This window comes from Anser anser (genome assembly GCF_964211835.1).
Source record: "Anser anser genome assembly, chromosome: 3".
Taxonomy (NCBI): domain Eukaryota; kingdom Metazoa; phylum Chordata; class Aves; order Anseriformes; family Anatidae; genus Anser; species Anser anser.
Genome location: NC_139722.1, coordinates 103,384,845 through 103,409,785, shown reverse-complemented (window position 1 = coordinate 103,409,785; position 24,941 = coordinate 103,384,845). Strand labels below are relative to the sequence as shown.

The following is a 24,941-nucleotide window of genomic DNA, read 5'->3' as shown; positions in this document are numbered from 1 at the left end:
TTTAACCAATACTTCACGGAAAAGCCTACATCATTACTGTCTATTAGTGAGCAGGGGGAAAGTGGAGGAGCATAGGAGTAGTTGAGAGAGGTTAGACTGCAAGTCGTATATTAATCCTGCCTCTCTGAGGCTCCTTAACTATTTTCCCATGATGTACTTTTATAAAACTTTTGAATTGCTTGCTCTTTGCCTCTTCCAAAAAGGCTCTGAATAAGGGTCTGCTGTATTCTTGTGCCTCTTTAAAGCCTCAAAAGACTGTTAGGAAACGTTTTATTGAGACAAAAAATGCATCATGCTTTTCTTTCTTGGTTGTTTTCAGATTAAAAATCTATTTTTTTCCACTTGATTTCTTCTGGACTAATGACTTGACATTGTTCATACTATATTATGCTATGTACATGCATTATCTTCCTTCAAAAGCACAACCTTTTGGCTTTTCAGACATTGAGTAACATATGCATATGTTGAATTTCTGGTGCAGTCTCGTACCACAGTTGAGGAGAACCTGGATAGTTGATGAAAGAAGAGCCCATAAGTGAATTCATTGCATCTCTGTATGGTCAAACATGAGTTACTGATTAGTGGCTTGGCAGAGGTGAGAATTGCCTACTACACCTAATACCCCTTTGTTGCATCCTTCTTTGAAATCTTGAGGATCAGACAAGCATGAACATTCATGCTTTTGCCACTTTTTTTTTTAATCTATGGAAGATTAAAGTAGTTTATCCGAATCAGACATAATCATGGACCTAGTTTTAGACCTGCATTATTGTAGCTTGTAGCTTGATGTTCACCTTTTATAGGGAGACTCCTGGATTGAGCCCACCCATGAACACACTCTGCCATTACCTTAATTTTCATTTGTGGGAAAAACACCTTATAGCAGCTGTTGATGAGCCGTTCCTCAGGAAAAATATATTGTGTCTTTCAGCTAGTGTATTGCATGAATATATGTTAATTAGTTGTGAAAAAATAGCAGAACGGTATCCTTTAGTCCTTGCTTTAGTTTGTAGATGTAGGATGCCTTGCAGGATTCCACATACTCTAGTCAGCAAGGAAACGTAAATGTGCCATGAACTTGTTGATGAGTGTCCTTTTTCCACACTTCACTGCATTCAAATTAATTATTTTGCATGTGATAGCATGGTAGCTGTGGTGTTGTGATTCTGTTATAAGCAATCATCTGAACAGCAATACCCTAGGCAGTAGTTGCTGTAAGGATGAATTATAATAAGGAAACAACATACATTGGGAGCTTTTCTGTTACACTTGCTTCCTATGACAGCAAAAGAATTGTGGGCAGTCTTTGAGAGAAAAAGAGTATGCTCCTAATCTGCTCCCAAGAAAATAAATTGACCTCAGTTTTCCAAAACTGCTCAATTAGAAATTCAACAGACAAAATTTTGTACGCACACCAACCCTCTGGCTTTACGATCTGTCTTGTGCAACCCCTTCCCCTAGCTGTACAGAACCACGTGGCTGTGCCTGCCTGCTCGTGCAGAGGCCAATTTAATGGCACTGCTGTGATGCTACTACCCGCGTTGCAGATGTGCAACTATACGTAAGGCTGTGTACTGTAACCTCAGTTCTACTCGCCAGTTTTCTGTCACGTCTGTTAACTGCGCTTCAGAGTACAATCCTTTAATACACGATCTCTCCCGCTACAGCCAATTACAATTCAAGACACCCCCAACTGTTCTTGCTGGGACAGGAAGGAAGATAACCTTGTAAGGGCTTTCTTCTCAAAAGGATGAAGTTAACGTGAAGTTGTTTGTGGAGGAGTTAATAGATACCAAAAGGCTAGTGGCCTTCATTTCAATTTCCTTGCTTCTGAGCGTTGATGGTGGCAACATGGCATGCGAGGCAATTGTAGCCAGGGCAATCATGTGTTTTTTTCTTTTTTTTTCCCCCTCCCTCCCCTATACTCATTCACAGAGGAGAAAGGGTTGTTCATTGTGGAACACAGGAATTGGATGAGTTAAGAGAGGTCTGCTGGCTCTAGTTATGACAAGCACCTTATTGCGCTGCAATTCCAGCATATGTTTTATGATGTACTTGCTGTGCTTTGTTGGGCCTGGAAATATAATCTGTCCTTCCTACAAATCTGACTTCTAATGAGTATGTTAGAGTGGGAGCTTTGCTATCTTTGCTCAGCTGCATGCATGCAAAGGCATGATCTCCATGAGCTTGTGAAAGGTTTCAGGATGACCTTCATTCCTTTGCTTTGTAAGCTGTTTGTGGGTATGTTTTCTCCTCTTGGCTACTGAGAGATCGCTTGCAGCAGCAGACAAATAATACTTTTTAGTGGAACAGAATCTCATGCTTTTATTTTTTGGCAGCTTTTCACATTGTCTCTGAGTACTGACAATACAGTAACTTGATGTTTTGAGACTTTGCTGTCTAATGCAATTTTATGTTTTATATGCACACTGTTTAAGAAGTACTAATCATCATTTTCTGGATATTGGCATTGATGGAAGTACAGTATTGGAAAATTATTGTTTCTGAAACTGAAATCACTAGTTGGCCTTTTTGAGAGATTCTGGTTTTTCCTATCATGCCTGTGGAACTCCATCAAATACTAGTTGTAACTAGTCCTGGATGCGTGTGCACGGTAGGTGGGGCTGAGTCAGGACTGCTACTTTCTGCATAGCAGAGTTGATAAGTTGGATGGAGTGTTGCCATATTAAAGCTTTCAATATACTCTCTGACAGTCCTGTTACCTTATACTTGCATCCTTCTGTAGATAGGACTTGCATCCACTGACAATTGGAAGGCTTCTGACCAAAGTGCTATCAAAACCAACCAACCAAAAAAATAGTAATCTAAAATGAAACCTTTTGCTTATCTCTAAGTCTGATTTCCTTGAAAAAAGTAGTTCTACAATTATGATTGCTCGTGAGAACGCAACTGGTTAAATCATTCAGTGAAATATTTGGAATATTTTAAATGGTATTTAGTTGTATTAACGTACTTGAGACATTTGACTGATGGAATCAACTTTTGAATTCATTAAAATCCTTTTTTTTTTTTCCCTTTCTGCACTAATCACTGCACATTAGTGTTGAGTGTTATGATGACTCAGTGGGTCTAACCAACAATGAAGCCACAATATAAAATGCCTTTGTATTTTCTTTTTTTTTTTTTTCTCATCCTGATAGCAAACCTGTTAGCAATCAAGTGTAAGTTTTGTTGCTCAGTTCTTTTCCTGGCCTGATTTTCCTGCTGGGTTCTCCTTCCTTGAATGGAAGGATACAGAGAACGGGATGGAAGAAGGATAAGGTAGATACCTGACTGGGAGGAACCTGCCTGGGAGATGACTACTTCTTTCTGAAAAGGATAAATCAGCAAAATCTGGTGTAATGAATGCTCTCCTTGCGTTTCTGAAGTCAGAGATTTTGTCTAGATTACAAAAGGGAACATATTCAATTTTTGATGAGAATTATTATTAATAAACAATTTTACATGGGGGCTTGCATTTGCACATGATCAGCAGTTTACATAGGCACATAAATTATGAGCTAATTTGCAGTTCTAGGTGCTTCATGCTCTGCCTGTAAGAATTCCTCTGTCCGTAAGACTCCATAAGAATCCTTTACCTGTACTGATTTTGCTTTCCTCTTTTTTGCTGTTGTGTCTCTCCCCCGTACCTGCAGCTGCGCCAAGCACAGCATGCTGTTGAGTGTTGGATAGTGAAATGCTCCTATTCGGCTCTTTTCCCTCTCTCTTACTGGTTCCCTGTGTAGCTCTGGATTGCATTGTGGATGAAACAATGCTGCTTTTGCCCTCTGTATTTCCTTCATTCAGCTTTTACTTAATATTTTGTCTGTACACTGTAGTCTTGTTAGACAAAATGAGGGTTGGGGACAGATAATGAACCAATGTAATTTTTTTTAATGGTTGTTACACTTGGCAGTTTAGATCGTATATTTTTGTTGAACATATAAGCTATGAAGGTAGCAGTCTGATTTGCTTAAAAACATATTTGTGATGTGAACAATGAACATATGTGAACATAGTTGTGATGACCCTCACTAATACTCCCCCCCCTCTTTCTCTGCTTCAGATAGTCGTTTGGAAGAGATACAGTGACTTTAAGAAACTGCACAAAGATCTCTGGCAAATTCATAAAAACCTATGCAGACACACAGAACTCTTTCCACCTTTTGCCAAAGCCATAGTGTTTGGTAAGCATGGTTTCCTCCTGAATTGCTGAAATTCGTTGATAACTCAATATCCATAAGTACATCCTGTTTTGCGGCTGCATGGAGAAATATTTTCGATGTGCTTTTAGTGCTCAACTTTTTGCCTTGTTGTGAATGTCTTACCAGTAGGTATGCTGGTGTCACAGCTTGATGTTTTTATTAATCGTTTAACAGGACGTTCTTGCTGCTTCCATGTTAGAGATGTAAGCTCAAACATTTATTGATGTATATGTTCCGTATCTGTAAAACATACATTCCCTGTTTTCAGGAATATATTGTCTGTATTAGCTTTGTGAACAATGCTTGAACAATGAACAAAGATTTTCATATATAAGCTGTCTGCTTATCGGTGAGTTATCGTAAGGTGCCAAGTAGTTGTTGAAGAACACGTTTTTTATTTTAGGAATTTGATTATAATTATCAGTTGTATCTAGCTACACTTTTGAGATCAGTTTTACATATAGCCATTAGTTATTTCACCAAAACCAACACATAAGATGATTGTGACTCTGCGTGAGAAGTATATGGTGAAAAATAATTAGCCAAAAAACCCTCTCATTTTATCCTGAAGTTTGTTGTCATGAATAGATAAAGGTGGACTTCCAGCAAAGTGGTGTGACTCTATGTTAAAAAACCTCCTGAGTGTTAATGCTTGAAAGAAAATTAAAATTTAATATCACTTATGTAACATTGTTTGCATTTTGGGCCTTATGTTAGTATTACTGGATAAGTAACATCTTGAGCTATGCAGAGCTCTGAAATACATTGAGAACATTTCCTACAAACATGAAATCGACATCTTCTCAAAAAGTCTGTGTGTGTTTTTGTTTGTTTCCAGTGTCCTTCCGTAGGTCATTTTTTGTTTTAAGCATGTGCCTTTCACTGATTTTTAAGCTTTTTTTTTTATGTGTAATGAGTTGTGTGTTTTTTAACATTTTTTGTTCATCTAGTGTGCATTTTGTACTTTTCTTGGTGTTTTTCATGTACCCCCCCCCAGCATTTAATCTGTGAGTGTTTGTTTTTCAAGTTTTTTTTTCGCATGCATCTAGTATACTTTTTTTGCACATTTTCTCCCTGTGTACAATTTAAAAATTTTGGCATCTATCTAGCATGTCTTTCTGTGTATTCTTGCATGTATAGCATTTTTCAGTTGGGTGCGCTCTTTTTTTTTTCTCTGATGTGTGTTTTTTGGCACTTTAGCAGGTTTTTAAGCAGTCAGCATGCATGTGTGGCATGTTTCCACATTTTCGAAGGGCAGTGTTTTTAGGTGTGTATCTAGCACATGCTTTTGCACCTTTTTTCCATTTCACGAGTTACTGTGTTTTAGCATCCAGCATGCATTTGGCATTTTTGGCATGAATATAGTCCATGTTTTTGTCCAGTTTTCCAGATGTCGCATGTTTTGGTGTGCATCTAGTGTGTTTCTGCATGTTTTTTTCGATATTAACATTTTTTTGCATGCATTTAACACATGCTTTTTTGTCCTTAGTGCTTTTTTCCATATTTTTCTTCATTTTCAGTTCTTTTTGTATTGCATGTTTTTTATTTTTATTTTTTTACGCTTTTTCAGTAAACGTCAAAAAAGCAAATAAACAACAAAAAGCCCACAAGTCTCTATTACTTTGAGATAGTCGAGCCTGTCAGTTTGCAAAGTTCCCAAACTGAGGTTGTTTTGTCCCACCATTTTGTGTGACAGCACTGTGGCACTGTCCTGCGTTATGGCATTGTAATGGTGTTTCCTGGCAGCCCTCCTTTGCCTCAAGTGCTAGAGAAACAGTGTGAAAATCCCCTTGAAGCAAAACCTCAGCCTGGAAAGCACAATATTCCCCATGGTTTCAGGATTTCAAATTCTGCCAGACTTCTAGTTTTTGCTACTTAGTGGTACTATATTCTTGATGACTGCTGCATGTAGGCATGGCATTGAGATCTTTTAAAGAATATACTGACATAGTCAACATGAAGTTAGCTTATAACCTAGGTCCAATTTGCCCTGTCAGCTCTGGGGGGTGCTCAGCCTTAACCTCTTGTTGTGTGAGAAGGCAAGGACGCTGAACTCTGGTGTAGACTTTTACACAGCTCTGCGCAGAGAACCACAAATTCTTACATTAAATTGTCTTCCACATCAGTTACGTTGTACCCAGCTATCGTGAAGTTCTACTTTTGCTCATTTATGAAGTTGGAAGTGGAGTAAGTTTCAGTGCTATGTCAGAACTTGTGCACTAATGGTTAGAGACCGTATTATTTCATCTTGAGATGATTTTATCTGCTTTATAAAGGAGAGTGCTCATTGGACAAGTTATTTACAAGCCGATATTTATTTGCAAGGCATAACTTAATTTCAAGTAGGAGATAAGGTAGCTGGTCATAAGGGAGAGAGAGGGGCAAAAATAAAAAAATTGGGGTTCAAGAGAGTACATACTTCTAATGTCTTAATTTTAAATTGTCAGAAATGCAAACTTGCTAGCTGTTAGTGTACTACCTCTGTAAGCCAGGGAAAAATTGAGTGAAATCCCCTTTAAAAGATGTTCTTCTTTTGGATGGGATGAACAGAAGTGACCACAACCTATGTTGTAAGAGAAGGAAATCTACAGAAATATTCAATGTAGTTACTGACAAAAGGCTCATTGAAATTAATAACATACTAAACACCTCACTACATCTGAATGAAGAATACTGGAAAAAGAAGGTAACGTAAAAAAATAAATAAATAAATGATTTGTACATAGTGGAAAGGAACAGAAATGCCTGACTCTTCTTCAATTTAAGAAGAGTTATTTTAAATTTAATTTAAGAAGAGTTTATATAAGTAATCTTTATTTAAAGAATAAAATGTTCCTGTTGATCCGTACATCTCACTTCTACACACAATAGGTGCTGTTTTATTTTCATGTAAAACATTTATCTTCAGTTCTAATACTTCTTGTACTAGAGAAAAATGGAAACTTAGTAGATTCTGGGTTTTTGACAGACTCGTTTTCAGTTTTGCTCAGTTAATGGTGGGCTGCAAGGTCTACCTCTGTTAAGATCTTTATTTTTCAGGGTGCTTTAACGAAGCATTTCTGCAGTGTTTCTGTGGTGATGTTCAATTTGTCCCTGTTTTGAAACTAGGTACTTATTAGCATTGCTAGTAGTTGCTGTCAACATAATTCTATTTTTTTTTAAAGTACATATGTTTTAAATAATGTATAAATATCATTCTGTGGACAGTATACAAGCGAGCACTATTAGTTCTGACAGTTGAACTTGTACTAGAAGTGTTAAACCTGAACAGAATCTCCAGTGCAGCATTCAGAGTTTCAGGACGTGGTGTGGAGAACTGAGAAATATTTTGAAAACGAATATGCTGTGCTGCTATATTTGGTACAACCAAGGATGTGCCACGTCTGCAGAACTGAGTTGCCTTGCATGTTTTACACTACAGCTTTTGAAGATTATAACATGCAAATGCATGTATTCTTGTGCTGTTATAATAGAGCTGCCTACATCAAAGCAGGAAACTTGTTATGGGTGGGGAAAACCAAATAATTCTACTTTTTCTGTGCTTCTCTTGAACCTTTTCCACCCATCTTATGGAGGAGACATAATGACCTTGAGCATGGGAATCTCAAGCAGATCTGGCTGCTAAAACTTCTCTGAATTGTTACGCTATTATGATAACTATTTGTGAGAAGGGATTACTCTCATTCCCCAATATGCATCAAAAGAATTTCTTCAGTATTTTCAAACTACTTTTTTTGTTGGCAACTTTAAGTATGTCCATATGTTGGGTGTACATGGCATTTTACCAAAATACTGGTAAGTCTGTACTTAGTGTTTCTTGTATAACAACTGCACAGATGTGCTTGGATATTAAAATAAATAAATAAAATACTCCTCCCCTTTCTGAATTTATTTGACAAAAAGAAGAAAAAAAACCACACAAATACTGATAATGTTTGTTAGCAGTGAGTCAGAAAAATCGTTCAGGTTATAGTAAACTTAGGTAATGACCTTTTGGGCTTGAAAATACCAAATGAAGGAGCGTATTTAAGAATGAGGTGTTGTGTGCAGTTGGAAGTCTTTTGAGAAACTGAAACATGAACACAAACCTTGCTAGGTGTTTTGTTTTTCAAATCTGCTCCAGAAACAATGGTGGATTCCCTTTCTGGGAATTTGCATTTGGTTTCTGTGTGAGTAAGAAATTCTAGATGGATCATTGCTGGAGCAATAGCGTAATTGTGTTTAGCGTTTGTGGTGTGCTGAGGTTGTGCTTGAGATCTCCTAAAACTCTGTAAAGACATGATCCCTCTAATGAAGTTTTCATTTGCCTAAGAGATATAAAGAATAGTGGAGGTGACATTGATTTAGGTGTAGGAAGACTTCATGGTTGAAATGTTTGACGTGTCAGATGGGTTTCTAAGTACCTTTGAAAATCTGGACAAGAAGGGGGAGATTAATCCAAGTGTTGAGCAACAGAAGATTGCTTGGGAGTAGGAGAAAAGGAGATGGGAAGGAGTTAGGCAGGGGTGGCTGGGAATGAAACTGCCACAGAGATGACGATCTGTGAACAAACCAGTGCTGAGTAACATTGTCCCTTCCTGTGAAGTTCTGTAGTTCTGTAACTGGTGGTCCTCTTAGTGGATCATGATGCTGATGAGATGGAAAATGTGACAGTGAATAATATTTCAATGGCTCTGTCCAAACATTCATTTTTTTTCTTATTTGTGTTAGCTCAGCTTAGTGTCAGAAAGTCAAATGTCTTGCTCATGTGGCTAGCATCAGCTACATTTGAGAGGGAAGGTGGCTGCAAACATAATTATATTTGTGCAAAGTATGTGAAACAGAAGATGAGGAAGAAGAAAAATTTGTTATTGGTTTCAATGAAGGAGTAGAAGGGAGAGAGGAGAGGTCCCTGGGAAGCCAGGAACAATGTCTTGTATACAACCTGTGCAAGTCATTCATTTTGTAAGTTTCTGACATTGTTAGCTGCTCGTTTCTTTGTAATCGATTTTCTGTTGCATTACATCAGTGCCGGTGTTATTTTGTAGATGAATTTAACTGATCTGTGTTGTGCTTTATTGAGGAAAGTTGTTTCTTCATGCTGTCTTGTTCTGCCTGCAATGAAGCAAAGGCCAAAATGCGCCTGCAGTGTTGCTGTGAAGATACATGAAGCAAAACGAGCAGTTTAATATAGCCACATTTCAGTATTGCCACTGAGTGTGGGAGCATTGCCTTTGCCTTCTTTCTGCTTGCTTGTTGCCCACTCTTTTGTATGTCTGCTAAGGTTTGTACAGCTGAATGGCCAGGGTGAACAAACCACGGAGCTGATCCAGCTGAAAATTAGCCCAGCAATGTCTTTCCTTTAATTTCATGGAAAAATAACCTTAAAAAGCTTTGTTTGTGATCTTCTGAGTATGTATGTGTCTTTCTAGTTTTCTTTTTTTTTTTTTTTTTTTTTTCTGTTACCAAATGGGTAGGAGCTATTTACTTGAAGAATTTCTGCTTTGATACTTTCTTCTGGGACTATTTTTTTTTTGCTTGATCTGAGTATAAATGACTTTTGCTTCTGTATTCATTGTATCTTTTTGTCCTCTTCAAAGGTGAATGCCACGGTGCTGTTACAGGTGATTCTTACTTTTCTGGTCATGCTGTTACAGCAATACAGTTTCTTAAACTTGTCTTCCCAGTCCTTTTTTTTCCCCTCTTTATAGCTGTTTCAACTATCTGTTCTATTCTCCTCCAATTATTACGGTTAACCTCTGTCCTTTTCCTTTTGTAAACTCGTAACTGTTTCAACAACAAAGTGATGTTGATATGAAAAGCTAAAAGAAGTTGTGTGCAATTGTGAAGAATGTGGTTTTAAGGTAGTAATGCAAGGGTTCTTTCTCCTGAGAAGCAATTCTCTGAGGTGAGCTGCGGGATTGTTTTTTAAATACACATGTATTTTCTAATTGGCATGTCTTGGGTGCTGGGTAAGGAAAAGGAAAGGACCATACATTGCAGTGAATGAGCTGCCTCCCAGCCCTGATTACCTCCCGAATCCAGGGGGAGATGAGACCCTGTCTGCGTGGAGCTACTTCAGAGGGAAGTTTCAGTGCCTGGTGGCTTCACTGTCTCCCCTGCGACTTGTCTCCGTAAATGGCACCTTGGGATTGATTATCTGTTTGGGGGCTTTTAGCAACACTTCTACTTTCTGCTCATGTCGTGCATTGTTCTTGAGAATCCGTGAAGAATGCTCAGCGCCTTACAGGATTTGGGCCGTAATCAAGGCTGACACTGACTGGCGTATTGTCAAATTGTGCACGTATCATTGCTCGTTAGATAACACTGGACATCCGTTAGTGTCTCTTGGCTAATCAAGAGTGTTGCCTCACATATTCTTACGATGAGAGGGTGAAAGATTCTTGTCGTAGCTGCCAGCTTTCATCATCTGAGTGGATTGCAGAAGACGGTACTCTAGGGACGATAGAGAACAGGAAGTTTGAAGATTTGCTATGTTCTCCTGAAGCATTGGAATGACTTTCATAGACTCAGGGAATTGTCTCCAGAAGGTTGCTTTTGTCTCTTTAATTTATTTATACGTAGTTGGTGCTTATTATTGCTAGTTAACTTCTAAAACTGTCAATCCACATGTCTGTTTCAGGGCGATTTGATGAAACCGTGATTGAAGAAAGAAGGCAATGTGCTGAAGATTTGCTGCAGTTTTCTGCTAATATCCCTGCTCTCTATAACAGCAAACAGCTTGAAGAGTTTTTTAAGGTTTGTTAGTATTTGTAGGAGTGTTTGCTTCTTATTGATGTGAATAAAGTACAATGCTGATTCTGCTTTACTTTATAAGCTTCAGAGTTACCACAAGCTGATCTGATGCGCTTTGTGAAGTGACTGGGAGTTTTCCATTCACTCGAGAAATCTAGCTTAAAAAAAAAAAGAGGCATATCACACCTATGAGTTGGGAAGTTTTGTGGGAACTTTGGGTGACGGGATTTGGAATTTTTGCGTATTGAATGATGAGCAAAACCAGTGATGTTAAATATAGATATTCTGGGGAAGTAATAAAAAATATTGTTACTATTTCTGTATTTTATGCAGTTGTTTATAGTTTCAAACTAATGAAGGGAAGACTGAGTAGACTCTTTTCTTGGCCTGTTATGGACTGAGGTCCATGATAACAAATTTGGTATATGACTTGTCAAACGTGCTGCTTATACAGAGATGTGAGAACCGTTCACCAGAATACAGTTTAGGACAATGAGCTGACCCAGACTTCCTTTTCATTACATCTGAAGGAGTTTGTTTTCAATAGTTCTTTCAAACCTCTTTATTTTCAGTATGTCGCTAGCGTGCTCTGACATTCTGCAAACACATAAGCATAAATTTACTTGTAAGCACCATAATAACTCCCTCAAATTAAGGAAGTGCTCATCTGTTTGAGACTGGGATGCGAGTGTATTGATGTGTTTAGTGTATTTAAATGGTAAATGTGAAAGCAAAATTACAGAAAAGCATACAAATTCTCACTTGTTTTCATGATACAGTTATTGCAGAACCCTTTAAAATGCTTAAGATAATTTTCGTTAAGCTTTGGCAGCAACAATGAATAGGAGACCGAAGTAGAATATTTTACTCTTCAGTTTGTTTGCACGTGCGCTTTTTTGGTTCTTCGGAAATATTTCTGTTTTGTGCTTTTTGGGTACTTTGTTCAGAGCTCACTTGCCATCCTTTGCTTAATAAAAGTATTAGTTTTGGCCTTCCACTGGACCTTTTCTGGCTTTGTAAGGCAATGAACAAACCTAGAAAGGCATTCATTTTTACAGGAGCAAATATATCTACAAGGGGAATTATGCAAGTGTAATAACTTAAGATCACGTGCTAGCTGATGTTGTCATTTTCCTGTAAGAGTGCCTTAGGTTTTGATCAGTCACCAACTCAGCCAGTGTCCTTCAGCTGTGCTCAGGAGTGGTTTCGTTCTGTTTCAGATTTCTGTGTGAATAGCCATGGAGAGGTAGACTTGGACAATGAGGTCTTAGAGACAGCTGAGACAGCTGAAGGAAATACCGTGTGTATCTATGGGCTAGCTAACATGGGAATGTGCTGGGCTAGTTCAAGACTGATTAGAAATGCCTGTTTATAACTCTGCCTTGGAAATGGTGCAGTTTCTAATGAAATTGCATGGAAGGCGTGTTAATGAGAAGTGAAACAGAAATTAAAAAAACGACAACAACAATGAACATTCAGATGTTTTCTTCTGAAATTAGTTATTCCTACTTTATTTACCTCTAAAGTCTTTCAGGTTTGAGAGGGACTGATATCACCCTTATATGCCAGCCCTGGCCTTATCGTCCTCATTTGTCCTCTCTTGACTATAACTGAACTCACCATGGTGGGTGGGCCATTGATCTAATCCACCAACGATCCTGCACGAAGGACCTGTTGGCTTAGGGAACACCGTGGAAGAGCACAGACTGAGTCACAAGAGAGCAGGAGCATCACTGTTCACTCCATGAAAGCTCTGGGCTTTGCAGGCAGACATGCTGCAGACTGTATGGTTCAGGACTCTTGTTACTCACCGCAGAAGCTGCAGTGGGCTGACTGTTTTGATATCTAAATAGTCAGTGGCAAGCAAACATGGCCTGAACAAAAGCCCTTGTTTTGCTTTGGTTCTTTACAGGGAGTGCATTGTGAATTTTATGGCTTAAAATGTATGGGGTTTGGCTGGGAGGATGTGGTCAGGCTTAGTTTCACCCCTTGAAATCTGTGAGAAATTATGCCAGCTCTTTGTGTAGTTGTCAATTAGGGTAGAGTAGCACTGGGATAAAACCCCAGGCTAATTGTGCAGGTATGTATAGTTTAATTAAATGCATTAACTATAAAGTAATGGAGCATATACCGATTAGGAAAGTTAGTTTTGAGTATCACTGCCATATAGTGAGACGTTCCATAGAGCAGAGTAGCTCAATAATTTTTTTCCTTCTTTCTTTTCAGGGTGGAGAGGTTCATGATGGGTCTGAACTGATTGGTCCTGTTGAGCCTGCATCTGACTCTCTGACTGACAACCTGTCTGACTGCAGCTCTGAAGGTTTGCTTTCTTCTGTCGTGTAACTTTATACCACGATCTGTTTTAAAGCAGCGCATAAATGACAGATGCATATCTGTAGGAGCACTGATGTCTAATTTCTGTTTGCCTGTTGTGACAGAAATGCCAGAACTGGGATTAAAAAAAGAGAAGCTGGGCTCAGCAGAGTTCTGTCTGCTCTGCTGAAAGTTTGCTTCTAACAGGAAAATTTCTGGGAATTTGTCTAGTCCATTTTGGAAGTTCCAGTGCTCTGTTGCTCAAAAAGAACGTAAAGACTGGAGATTTAGATTAGATATTTGGAAGAAATTCTTCACTTAGAGGGTGGTGAGGCACTGGAACAGGTTGCTCAGAGAAGCTGTGGATGCCCCGTCCCTGGAAGGGTTCAAGGCCAGGTTGGATGAGGCTTTGGGCAACCTGGTCTAGTAGGAGGCATCCATGTCCATGGCAGGAATTTGGAACTAGGTGATCTTTAAGGTCCCTTGCAACCCAAGCCTTTCTGTGATTCCAGGAATCCTTTTGTTTAAATGTGTGTGATCCTGCCTGCTTCCAAAAGGTTGAATAAACAGTCTGGTAGCATTCATGACTAATCATGCCTCAAGTCTCTAGCTGTAAAAATTTGCAGGGAATTTTAAAGTCGTTATGAGACTGATCAATAAGTGCAAAGATGACAGTCTGAATTTAACCAGAGCATGAAAATTAGGTCTAAGATTTACTAACTACTGTATTCATTAGAGAGGGTTTTCATTCAGCCATTCATGCTCTGGATATCACTAGGCTTTCACTGCTTAAAAGAATCCAGAAGAGATGTAGTACTGTATTTTAAAAATTTCAGTATATCTTCTGGATTGACATATGTTAATGGAGAATGCTAAAACCTACTGCAGGGCTTGGGGTGGTAAGCAAGTTGTTTAAGTCTCATACAAAAGCTGCCACATTTTTTTTTCTCTTTTGCTGTAAAGAACACCCTGTTCTTGAAGTCCGAGACATTGTGTATTAGAACCAGCGTGGGCTATGTTCATTTGAGAACTGGAAATCCTTCCTCTAGCTTGTTACTGTTTTCTGGTTGTGTTAAGCCAGTGGAGGATTTGTCCCTTTTCTTGAGATTGCATTTACTTAGCACGTCGTAGAGATACACATGCTGGCTTGGATACCAGATATAATTTTAGTGGCACTTCACTCTTGCTAAAAAGTGTAGCTGTAAGATAGGGTCAGGTCACTCAGCCCAAATAAACAGCATGTTAGGGCTTCTTGCCTGGCTGTGGAGTCTGAGCTAGCCTGAGTGTCTCTGCATATAATCACCTGCAAGAACCATGCAAACTTTCAGATATTTCTGTATGCCTGAATTATCTTCGGGGTCCTTGTGAATTCTAAGAAATTCTTTCACAACCTAATGGATTTTTCTTTGGAACTGTTCTACACCAATGTATAAATATGCAATATTATACAAACACTTCTAAAGATTATTTGGAAGGGTTTTCTTTCTTAACTACTACAGTTCTGTCTTTCTGGCACAGAGCTTGCTTTGGTAAAACTCTGCTTGAATAACAAGAGCTACTTGTTTTTCCTAATAGTGGTTTGTTTTTTTATTGCTAGAAGACTCCAGGTTGTGTGACTTGCCACTGGAATCTCTTGATGCCAATAACTATGCGCTTAGTTATGTGATACGTTCTATGTGCGCAGGGAGTTTTGCATTTTATTTTGTAGCGTCTTCTCTTAGTTAATGAACTAATGCACCTGCAATACTTTGTTCTGTGAGGGAAAAGTATAGAGCTCTTTAATTACAGGAGGTAGTTATCATACATACAGGTAACTAGTTTTACAGGGGCACTATTTCTGTGAAATATAGCAGTCCAGTTCTGACAATGCACCCATTTTATGCTGTGTCTTATAAAAGAAAAACCGCTCTGAAAATGTTTAACGTGACTGTTTCTATTCTTTATTCAGAAGAGTCTCATTTGTAGCAGAAGAAAAACACTTCCTTTAAATGGGAACACTTTTTTCTTCTTTTCAATATTTTTATAAAGTAGAAAAATTCTTTGACAGACATCCTCTGAAGTGGCTGGAGTGCTTTAGGGGATACTCGCAACAGCTATGAGCACAGGGTATCCAGGTGCAGAATGTGACTTTGTGGAGTTTTCTAAAAACTCGTATGCCTTGCAATTCATATTTTCTTACTTTTTAAACTAAATTTTGGCAAGGGGAGCTAGGGAGAGAAAGTAACAGCTGTCATTAAGGCCTCTAGATGGCAGTGGCAATACTCGTCTCTGAGTCCTCTGCCCTCCTCAAGGCATTCTGCCTGCATCTAATTTTTCCAAGTCTGATTATCATTAACTGTGACTAGTTCTCCGTTAGTTTTTGTGGGCCTACGAGGGCCTCCATGTGGGCACTGTTCCTCCAGGCTGTTGTATTGAGGAGGGGCCGGTGTTTGCTTAGCAGAAGGTTGGTGTTTGCTCATAAGGGTCTGTTGTGTTTTCTCACTTTTACCTGTTCTTTCCAGGCAAAGTTCACTCTGCAGAAGGCCTGCACATTAATGGTAGAAGCAGCAAATTGATGGTAGAAGAAATATTTTTGTACCAAAATAAGCAATAAATATCTTTGTTCTAAAACAGTTTTGTAGTTACTGCTTTTACAGGAATGTGTGCTCCTCAAGAGGCCAGATCACCCAGGCTTTCCACCAGTTTTGGGAAACTGCATTTACTCCCAATCTACCCATAAAATTGCACAAGGCATAGACAAGTACAGGAGTTTATGCTGAATTTTATCATTGTAATACTCATGTAATCTTCCTGACAAACAGTTGTTGTCTTCCTTTCTGTATACTTGGGATAATGTTCATACATCCAACTTCTCCAAAATTTTTCTACACTAGTTACCACGTTCTTTAGAGAAATCCCCTGGGAAGCTCATCTTTTTCTTTTTTCCTTTTCCTTTTGTTTTACCATGTTCATGTTTTCTTTTCAGAAATAAGCAGATATGGTTCAGACTCTTCCTACTCCTCAGGCTGATTGGAAGCCCTATGACTGTGCCTTGTGTGGTGCCAGACCTGGGCTTTAAACCCTGCCCCTAAGCAAAGTTTATTAGCTCAGGCTCTGTGCCATGCTAGCTGTATTCATACAGCTTCTGGTCAAGTTGGCTGTAGGAGCAGAACAAATGTGATTCTGTTTGGGCTGTAGGGAGGGGAACTTGGGTCTGCCTGAAATCTGCTGTGTAGATGTGTTCTAACTCATATAGTCCGGGTGGCCAGCACAGCCTTCCCACAAATGCCCAGCTTTCCTGTTCATTCGCTCCATCTGCAGCCTTTGTCCATCAGTCAGCTCTGCTTGCACCTATGTATTCCCTAGCTAGTGATTTGTCTTTGCTGAAGAAAAACATTTGACTCCTCTTAAATGTTATTTCATAAATTCAGTGTCCTCAGCATCCAAATTTGACATTGCTGTCCCTAAATTGGGCAGGTGAACACCTAGTTATTCATACCCTAATTAATCTTGTCTTCCTCTGACCATTCTGTTGTGAGGCTACCTTCTTTATTACGGCTTTTGGGACTACATTGGCAGTTTTCTTCTCTACATGGACACTTTGCTTTATGTTCCTCTCCTGAAAAGATCAGGAGCATTGTCTTGCGTGCACCATCTCCACTACTCTCAAGTAGTCTTGATCACTGAGTGTCATTGTGCCTTGATTTTCAGACGAAGTGAGTGACTGTTAACATGTTCTTCTTCCTGCCTTTTTCCCTCTCACTCAAGTTAAAACGCTTAGCTTTAGAAAAACGTTTCTACAGTGCTTGACAAAATGTATGCTTTTTTTCTACTTTTCCATAAATTGTAACCCCTTCCTCTAACTGTAGAGTTGCAAAATTAAATTAAAAGTTTGAGCGAGGTGCCTTTGAGTCAGCTCCTTGCTGCTACACATGCTCCTTGAAGATGCCAGAATACTTTACCTCACAGTGTGCTTAAACTTTTGACTCTATTGATAATAGAGAAGAAAACAAGACACTAGGTTTTAGCTCAGAATTTACTTTCACTGTGTGTACAAACAGCTAAATGCCTTGACCTTGTTGCCTGTTTTATTGCTTCAGTGTGTACATGTGCCAAGGTGATAAAACAAACTGCTACTTGATATCCAGGTGGCACTGCCAAATTCATGGCTCACTCCATATGTCTCATGCAGAGTACTATTCTGAAATGACATTTTTTGAGACTGAAACCTGGCCTTTTTTTTTTTTTCTTGGTGAGTAGGTGTAGGTCCCAGCTTTGAAGGCTCTTCTGTTATGTCTTGTTAGCTCTAAATCATCATAACAGCGAGAGGTAGGGATTAAAGTGCTACTGCTGTTGAAATTAGGTGAGTTGGAGTGCTGAGGTTTGAATTAGCCATCCTAAGCAAACACCTGTGTTCTGTTTTTAACCTCAGAGGCAACCAGGAATGGCAAGTCTGATACTGCTGTCAGTTTTAATAGTGTTACCAAATGGATATCCCTGATAGCCAGTCCAAGAGCAATTTTATATTATGTACTTTTACCTGTAGTAGGGTCATATCCTTTCATTTTGATGGCAAGTGGACATCTAATCCGTTGAGCAAAAGGATATCAAACATTTCTGTCGTTCTTGTCCTTTTCAGTTCGGAAGGATTTAAGTGGGCTCGATGATGTGACACTTACAAGCCAATCGGAATGTGGAGGTGAGATCTGGAAGTTGTTTCCATTACATTTGTGGAATTCGAATTATTGAAAAGTCATAGGTATGAATGAACACTTTGTGGGTGATGATTCGTACAGAGAGATGATGTACATGTAAAATATACTTGCAATTTGTTCCCAAATAACCCTGCTAAGTTTCTGTAGGTTGAAATTACTGAAGGTCAGCTTGCAGAAAGTATATATGCTCTTAGCTTATGGCAGATGTAAAATAAAATGTGCTAGCTTAAATTTCAGTGAAAGAGGTGCAAGCTAATTTGTTTTACCACATTAGCAATGAAAGAATAGTATACACGGTAGCCATGAATTAGAGTGCTGCATGATGCATAAGCTGACAGTAACTCTGTGTGAATTCAAGCTCCTAATTGAATAATTTTGGGATGCTTCATCTTACTGATTTAAAAGAGTATGTTGGGATATCTTGCAACAGTAATCTGGCTCCCGCTGATTGACTTTTCTAATAGCACTCACACAGGGAGGTTTAGTTTTGTAATTTCCTGGAGCCCAGCAGTGAGCAGGCTTTGAAGGTTTACGTTGGGTGTTAGATGTTTGTCTCTTCATTCCCAGTATTAAAATGAAGAAGAGTTGCTCTGCAGAGTTTGTAGATAACTTTAAAAGATGGGCTTCTCTGGGTATTCAAAAGCCATTTTTAACACAGCTGTACATATAGAGAATTTCTGTGCTCAAAGTCTTAGGAATCTGGCTAAGTGAAAAAACAGCTAGTATCTTTGGATGAGATAAAGAATTTTGAAGGTTCCTGTGGTCTATAAGAAGCGTAGAGTAATGAATGTCTTTCTGATCATGCTTTCAGGCTTCTCCAGTGACAGTGACCTGATCTCTCTGACAGTTGATGTAGACTCTCTTGCCGAGTTAGATGATGGAATGGCATCCAACCAAAGTTCTCCCAGTAGAGCTGTTGGCTTTTGCCTTTCTTCTGAGCCCCCAGTACAAAGCACGGTGGCATCCGAGCAGGAGTGGACCAAACCCGAAGGAGAGAAGGAAAGCCATAGTCTGTTTACTGGAAGCTTAAAACCCAAATCTGGCAAACAAGATTACTTGGAGAAAGCAGGCGAGTTGATAAAGCTGGCCTTGAAGAAGGAGGAGGAAGAAGATTATGAATCTGCCTTCAGCTTTTACAGGAAGGGTGTTGATCTGCTTCTGGAAGGTGTACAAGGTATGGATCTTCCCATTATGTTGCCTTACCTTTGGTTATGGGCATTTGATTATGGAATTTCCTTGGTGACATCTGCTTGCTGTGTTGCAAAGAGGTGATATGAAATGCAGAACGATGCGTGCATGGCTTTCATGCTGCTGTGCATACGAGAGAGACAAGTCTTTCTCTTTAAGACTAGATGCTAATTTAGGGTCTCATCTTCCAAGTGCCACATATCTCCTCTTCTAAAATTACAGCACAACCTCCGACTTGCAGGTAAGTAACAAAGTGCTCCACTTTTGTCTCTTTCCTTTTTATTACCTAGGCATTAATTAATACGTGGCACTTGCAGCACTGTTGAAACATTATTTAATTTACATGGTTAAGTGAGGATTAATTATCCCCATTTTACGCATGGGGAGAGGCTGACTCAGGTTAACTTTCCAGTCACAACAGGATTAGAACTATTCTTGGCGTACGGCCTCTTGCTCCTTCCACTTAACTGTTCTCCTTTTTCTAGGTAAAAGATGCATAAAAACTTGCATGCCTACCCTGCTGGAGGAGAGCAGGAGTTTTTTCAAAAGACTCTGGTGTGTCAATATGACTGCAAAAACTGTTGCTAACCGACCAGTTGCAACTCCTAGTAAATTTCGATGGCCTCTTCTTGTACCTTGTCAGTCAGAAAACATTTTTTTCCCTTCCCATCTATAGTTTTTGAGAATCTAGAGTGATAACCTCACATATTTGCATTTTGTCCATCAACAGCTTAAAACTATAAAGCACAGGAGAAGAATTGTTCTTTCCTGGAGTGAATTCAGGGTCTGTGTATTGTGCTTCTGTCCCACCCAGATTAAATGAGTAAGATTAGAATGGTGGCTTTGTTCAACAGCATACAGCACATAAACATTCTGCTGCTTCAGAGCTGAACTTAAATGCTAATGTACCAAAACACATGCAAGTAGAAGCCTCTGCTGCATCTCAGTATGATGCACAGCAGTGGTCCAGATCCTGCAAATGGCTCTAGGAATGGAAGTTACTGGCTGATCTGCTTTAATGAGGGCAGGCAGAAAATATTGGATAGGTTACTGATGAAGGCTAGAGGGTGTGGGCCAGGATTTGTGCATAGCCTTTGCTTAAAGTGTTTTTTTCCTTTTTGACAAAAGTAAATCTGCCTCTATCTCATGTCCCAGTGATGTCAGTCGGGTTGCTGCTTTGCTGCTTGTTGTGGCTTTTCAATAGCATCCGATTTTTCCTTGTCTGTGTTATCAAAATGGTTTCCATTTTTGATGTCGAATGTGCTGGCAGTCCTTCGTTGGAGAGCCTAGCTACTCTTCCTTTACTAATACCCTTTTTCTATAGACCCATGTGCCATTCAGTTATGATCTTCTGAGGAATATTCTGCTTTGTCATAACCACTTCTGTCTTCCAGCTGTGAAGCACGGCTGCCATGATGCAGTTTCCAACCATTGGTTTGAGCTGCAGCTTCAGAAAGCTTTATTAAACTGTTGCAAACTGTTAGGGCATGAATACAAGCCAGGTTATCGCACGTAGGTTGGGCTGTGGTAACTGTGCCCATGTGCTGGAGTCGTGGCAGCAGTTAAATGTGTTGGCTTTGAATCCATGATAATCCTTATAGCAGTGTTGACATTTAAGTTGTGAAAGTCTATACTTGCATGCACTGTAGGTAACTTGCTCAGCTGAGTGTAATAAAATACAGTAAAATTATCAAAATAGTGGGCTGAGCTTTTGACTTATATTTGCTAATGTTTCCTGCAAGGACTTTTGCTTCTCTGCTTTGGCCTAGTAACTCACCCAGCTACCTCAGAGGACTGTTCTTTCTTTTGTTTTGCCCGCTTGTATCCAGGCCTTTTCCAGGCTAGGAAAAAAGTACAGCACAGGGGAGAGAGTAACGGGAGTGAATTGCATTTCAGTGTGCATCTTATCCCTTGGGAACAGAAACGTGCACAGGCTGGTTCCTAGTAGTATTCTCATCTTTCTCCTTTCTCTGTGTTACCCTGCACGGCTGTTGAAGTAGAAAGGAAACGAGTGGTCATCCTCTGCTGGGTGCTTACCCCAAGTTTGAGTAGATCCAACTCATCCTGTGTCCTGTTCTCTTTGGAGCTCCTGCAAACTGACAGGGAAACCCTCATGTCTTCTTTATAATGACAGGACTGATTCAAATGGTGTTCCTAAAAACACGTGTCTTTTAAGCATATATGAAGACAGTTTAAAAAACAAACACAACAAAAACCAACCAACCAAAAACCCCAGGAGTAATTATCTGTATCACACTTCTTAATTTGTGGGTGGTATGTTTAACATGGATATGTGAATGCAACATACAGTGAACAATAAAAACACACCTTACCCTAGTCATTTCAGCTACTTAAACACCTCTGGTTATGTATTTCACATGGTTAATAACATGCCTGTTTCAAAGATAAGGACGGTGCAGTTGTTTCCAAATGCCGGTGGTTTTCTGTCATTGAATATTTTCAGCCTTTTTTTTTTTTCTAACTTAGCCTTTGTCATTTCTGAAAGTGAAACACAGCATTCATATATGCTTAGACACCACTCTGAAATGACTTTACCTTTCAGCGTAGAGCTGTTGCAAGTGTAGCCTTTCTTTAGAATGGGCTGGAAGTGGCTTTTGCATGTAAAATGGCAATACATATTTTTGCCACGTGGTGGCACCAAGAAAATAGAAATTGACACTTAAAAATTGGAATTTGAAAATGTAACCGATGTACCAGGGAGGGAAAAAAAACACAACACATTGTTCATCCTCTGTCTGAAACTTCTCTGAGAATTACCTTGGAAGCGTAATGCCTCCATAGGTCGGCTAGGCATATCCGAAAGATAAGGATCTCTCTGTTGCTAGCCGCTCCTTTGGGCTTGGTACAAGAAGATCTACTTACTTCTTAAAGGCTGCCTTATCAAAACCGTGTATGAGTAATTTATTGCTGCAAGTTAATAGACTTGTGTTGTTTAGTTTGGAGTAGCTGGCTTCCATACGGGCAGCTGGGGCACACTTGAGTGTTACGAACCTGACGACTTCTGCTCTCTGAGTTGGCGCGCTAAATGCTGGACGAGGCAAGGTGTTGCCCAGGCTTACACCAAAGAAATGTTCATCTTGACTTCGTTTGCAGCTGTGCACGTATTCTCACAGCACTACGATGCTGTTTTGCTGTGCAAGTTGCATTTATATTGTCTTCTGCTAGTCTCTTGCGGAGGTTTAGTACTAAATCTTTTAATGTCCTATTTACAGTCCTGCCAAAAAGCTGGATGCACGTCACTTGGGGAATGAAGGCAGTCTGCGCTCTGAGAGTCTGTTGTGTGAATTGGACTCTGGACATCTGCTCTACAAATGCCTTGGGCCTGGTTCTGCTCTGTATATGCATTCAATGCTAAACATGTTTACCAATGGGAAGAAGGAAAGCAAGTTTCCTTTCTCCTGTAAATTCTGACGCCCCTTCTGTGTTTTCCGGTTGTTGCATTGTGCAGGATTTTGGTGCTTTTGAAAAGCAGGCCTGTGAAGGTTGTGTAAGTTGGTTAAGCAATTCTCCAGAAGCTGAAACCTTCAGGAACTCTTCCATTCTAAAAAGAATCTTCATTCTTTTTAACTGTCCTAGAAGATAAATATAGTAATTGATAGAAACTTTAGTTCACAATTCTAGCTGTTCCTTTGTTTGGTTAGCATGTCAGAGCACTATGAGGTCAATGCATTGCTTCGGGCCTGGTGATGGAAAAAATGCACTAATCAATAGCGAGCCACCTCCTTCTGCGCTGGAAATCAGCTGTGTTTTATGCAAAGTTAGTGCTTTCCCTGACTTTAATGTAGAACAGTCTATGTTAAGAAAAAATTGATTAGGAGGCTGAAATTATGGAAAGGGATTTTTGTAGTAAAGGAGAGAGTCCTGCTTGTGTAAACTGCTCTTCTTTCTCTAACCACTCTCAAGTTGTATCCATTAAGGAACTCGGCAGTCTGAGCCATGTGATAAAAACATATTTAATGCTATTGCATATTGCTGCTTCGTTTCAGCCACTTCAAGCTCATGATGAAGCACGAACACTTCAGACTATGGACAGGAGCACTTTGGCAATGTGGTCTGTCTCATTTGTGTAGAAAAGTACAGAATCTGTTCCGTGCAGATCAGAAAACGAATGTGTTAATTCCCAGTCTGTTACATACAAGGCTCTGTATTAGGTATTAACCTCTGAAGGCAGATGATCCCTTTGCTCTCACAAATTTGGGGTGTTTGTATTCACATGTGTAACAGTTGTGGCTGGGCACAGTGAATAATTATTTATTTTTGGGGGCTGGTTCAGCTAGGCAATGTGGACCTTGTTGCATGAAGTATGTGGTGCCTCTAAAATCAGCTTTGCAGCCACGAGCGTGTTTTCCAGGTATTTGTGTTTTGTGTTGGGTGTCTCTAGCTTCTAGATAAGCTGGTGGTGTCTTTGAAAGCAGCCTGCGAATGTTCATTTCACACGGCTCTGTGCTATTTTAATGTTTATCTAGTAAACAGAGCTGAAACAAAAATTACACAAATTACTGAAACCTTGATACAATGACTTTGACTTTTAACCCAGAAATACATATACAATGAAATAGTGGGAATACTTTGGACAACCAGATGATATTTCTGGATATACTGAAAACAAACCAACTTGTATCTAATTACTGGGATTATGATGGGCTATCATTTGAGCCTGTGATGGAGCCAGGGATGCAAACAGGAGCGTGCTTGAGAGAATGCCAAAGAGACACTGCTTTATGAAAAGGGGAAGAAGAGCCATGGCTGTTCCACGAGCGTGCTTCTGGCTTCCAGGCTGAAAGCACCTCTGCTTGTTTGTTGAATGGTACTTAGGGAGCCAACTTCTGTTAGAACACTCACTCTGTGATATTCCTTTCCCTTGTTAAGTCCTTTGAGAGTAACGATCCCTATGCAGTTTTTGAGCTACGTGGTGGCTGTGCTAGATCAGAGCAACATCTTCGAGGAAACAGTAGACCTGTTTTCTAAGAGGTGTCAGGGTGTGTTGGTTGGGCATCAGGCAAATTAAAATCAGGATCTTGGTGCTTGAGGGTTCAAGACCCTGTTGGAGAGATCAAGAACAGTTTGGTTCCACGAGACAAAGAGGCCTGGAGGTAATGACACATCAGGATAAATTGGGGTGTGAGCTGAAGTCTGCAGAGAAACGCTTAAAGTTGTGCCGGGCCCTGCACCTTGGATTCGTGTCAGCATTACACAATTGGAATTCTCCCCCAGCTGAGCTTAGACCTCTGTGCTCGTATGGTCTGTCATCACTGTCACCTTATTCCTTGTTATAACTTTATGCTTTTGCTGAACCAATCAAGACAAAGACTTCCTCCTGCAGTTCCTTCCAGCAGAGCTGGAAACCATCTCTGTTTTCTGCTTTTGGGCTGTGAGGGTGCTATAGGACCATTTGGTTTCATATGCGTCATGCGTATGCTTGGCATCACAGCTTCTGTTTTGGAAGGTCAATTGTTTGTAGTAGGACTTGTCACCTGACAAGCAGCTAGATTAAGAAGGAATATTGAAAATATTGTGGTTTGCTTTAAAAAAAAAAAAAAGAAAGTTGTCACACTGTGCTTCCAGTGATGCTGAAATCCTTGCAGGTGTGGGTCATGAACTGTTCATAACTGACGTGCTGGCTTCTAAGCCTATTGCTGACTGTACAGAGCTTCAGAACAGATTAGTGCTATAGGATCTGTAACTGTGGAGTAGACGTTGGGTGAATCATCCTGAGTGAAGTCATTCCATATGCAAAAATACCGGGGTTAGACACCTCATCGTGGCTAAGCAGTAAAATATGGCA

At 39.7% G+C, this 24,941-nt stretch overlaps 1 protein-coding gene across 5 annotated transcripts in view; it reads left to right on the top strand.

Annotated features, from left to right (window-relative positions):
- The window catches only part of RPS6KC1 (ribosomal protein S6 kinase C1), a 91,805-nt gene that overhangs the window by 7,292 nt on the left and 59,572 nt on the right, over positions 1 to 24,941 (top strand). For 3 of the 5 annotated variants that reach the window (XM_083831189.1, XM_083831187.1, XM_083831188.1), the window contains 5 exons: positions 4,067 to 4,187; positions 10,828 to 10,943; positions 13,167 to 13,260; positions 17,872 to 17,931; positions 18,759 to 19,121. In XM_083831189.1, the coding sequence (XP_083687315.1) occupies positions 4,067 to 4,187; positions 10,828 to 10,943; positions 13,167 to 13,260; positions 17,872 to 17,931; positions 18,759 to 19,121 (754 nt within the window). Of the gene's footprint in view, positions 1 to 481; positions 596 to 4,066; positions 4,188 to 10,827; positions 10,944 to 13,166; positions 13,261 to 17,871; positions 17,992 to 18,758; positions 19,122 to 24,941 lie in introns of all 5 variants that reach the window. The other 2 variants (XM_083831190.1, XM_083831191.1) reach the window with 2 other exon arrangements.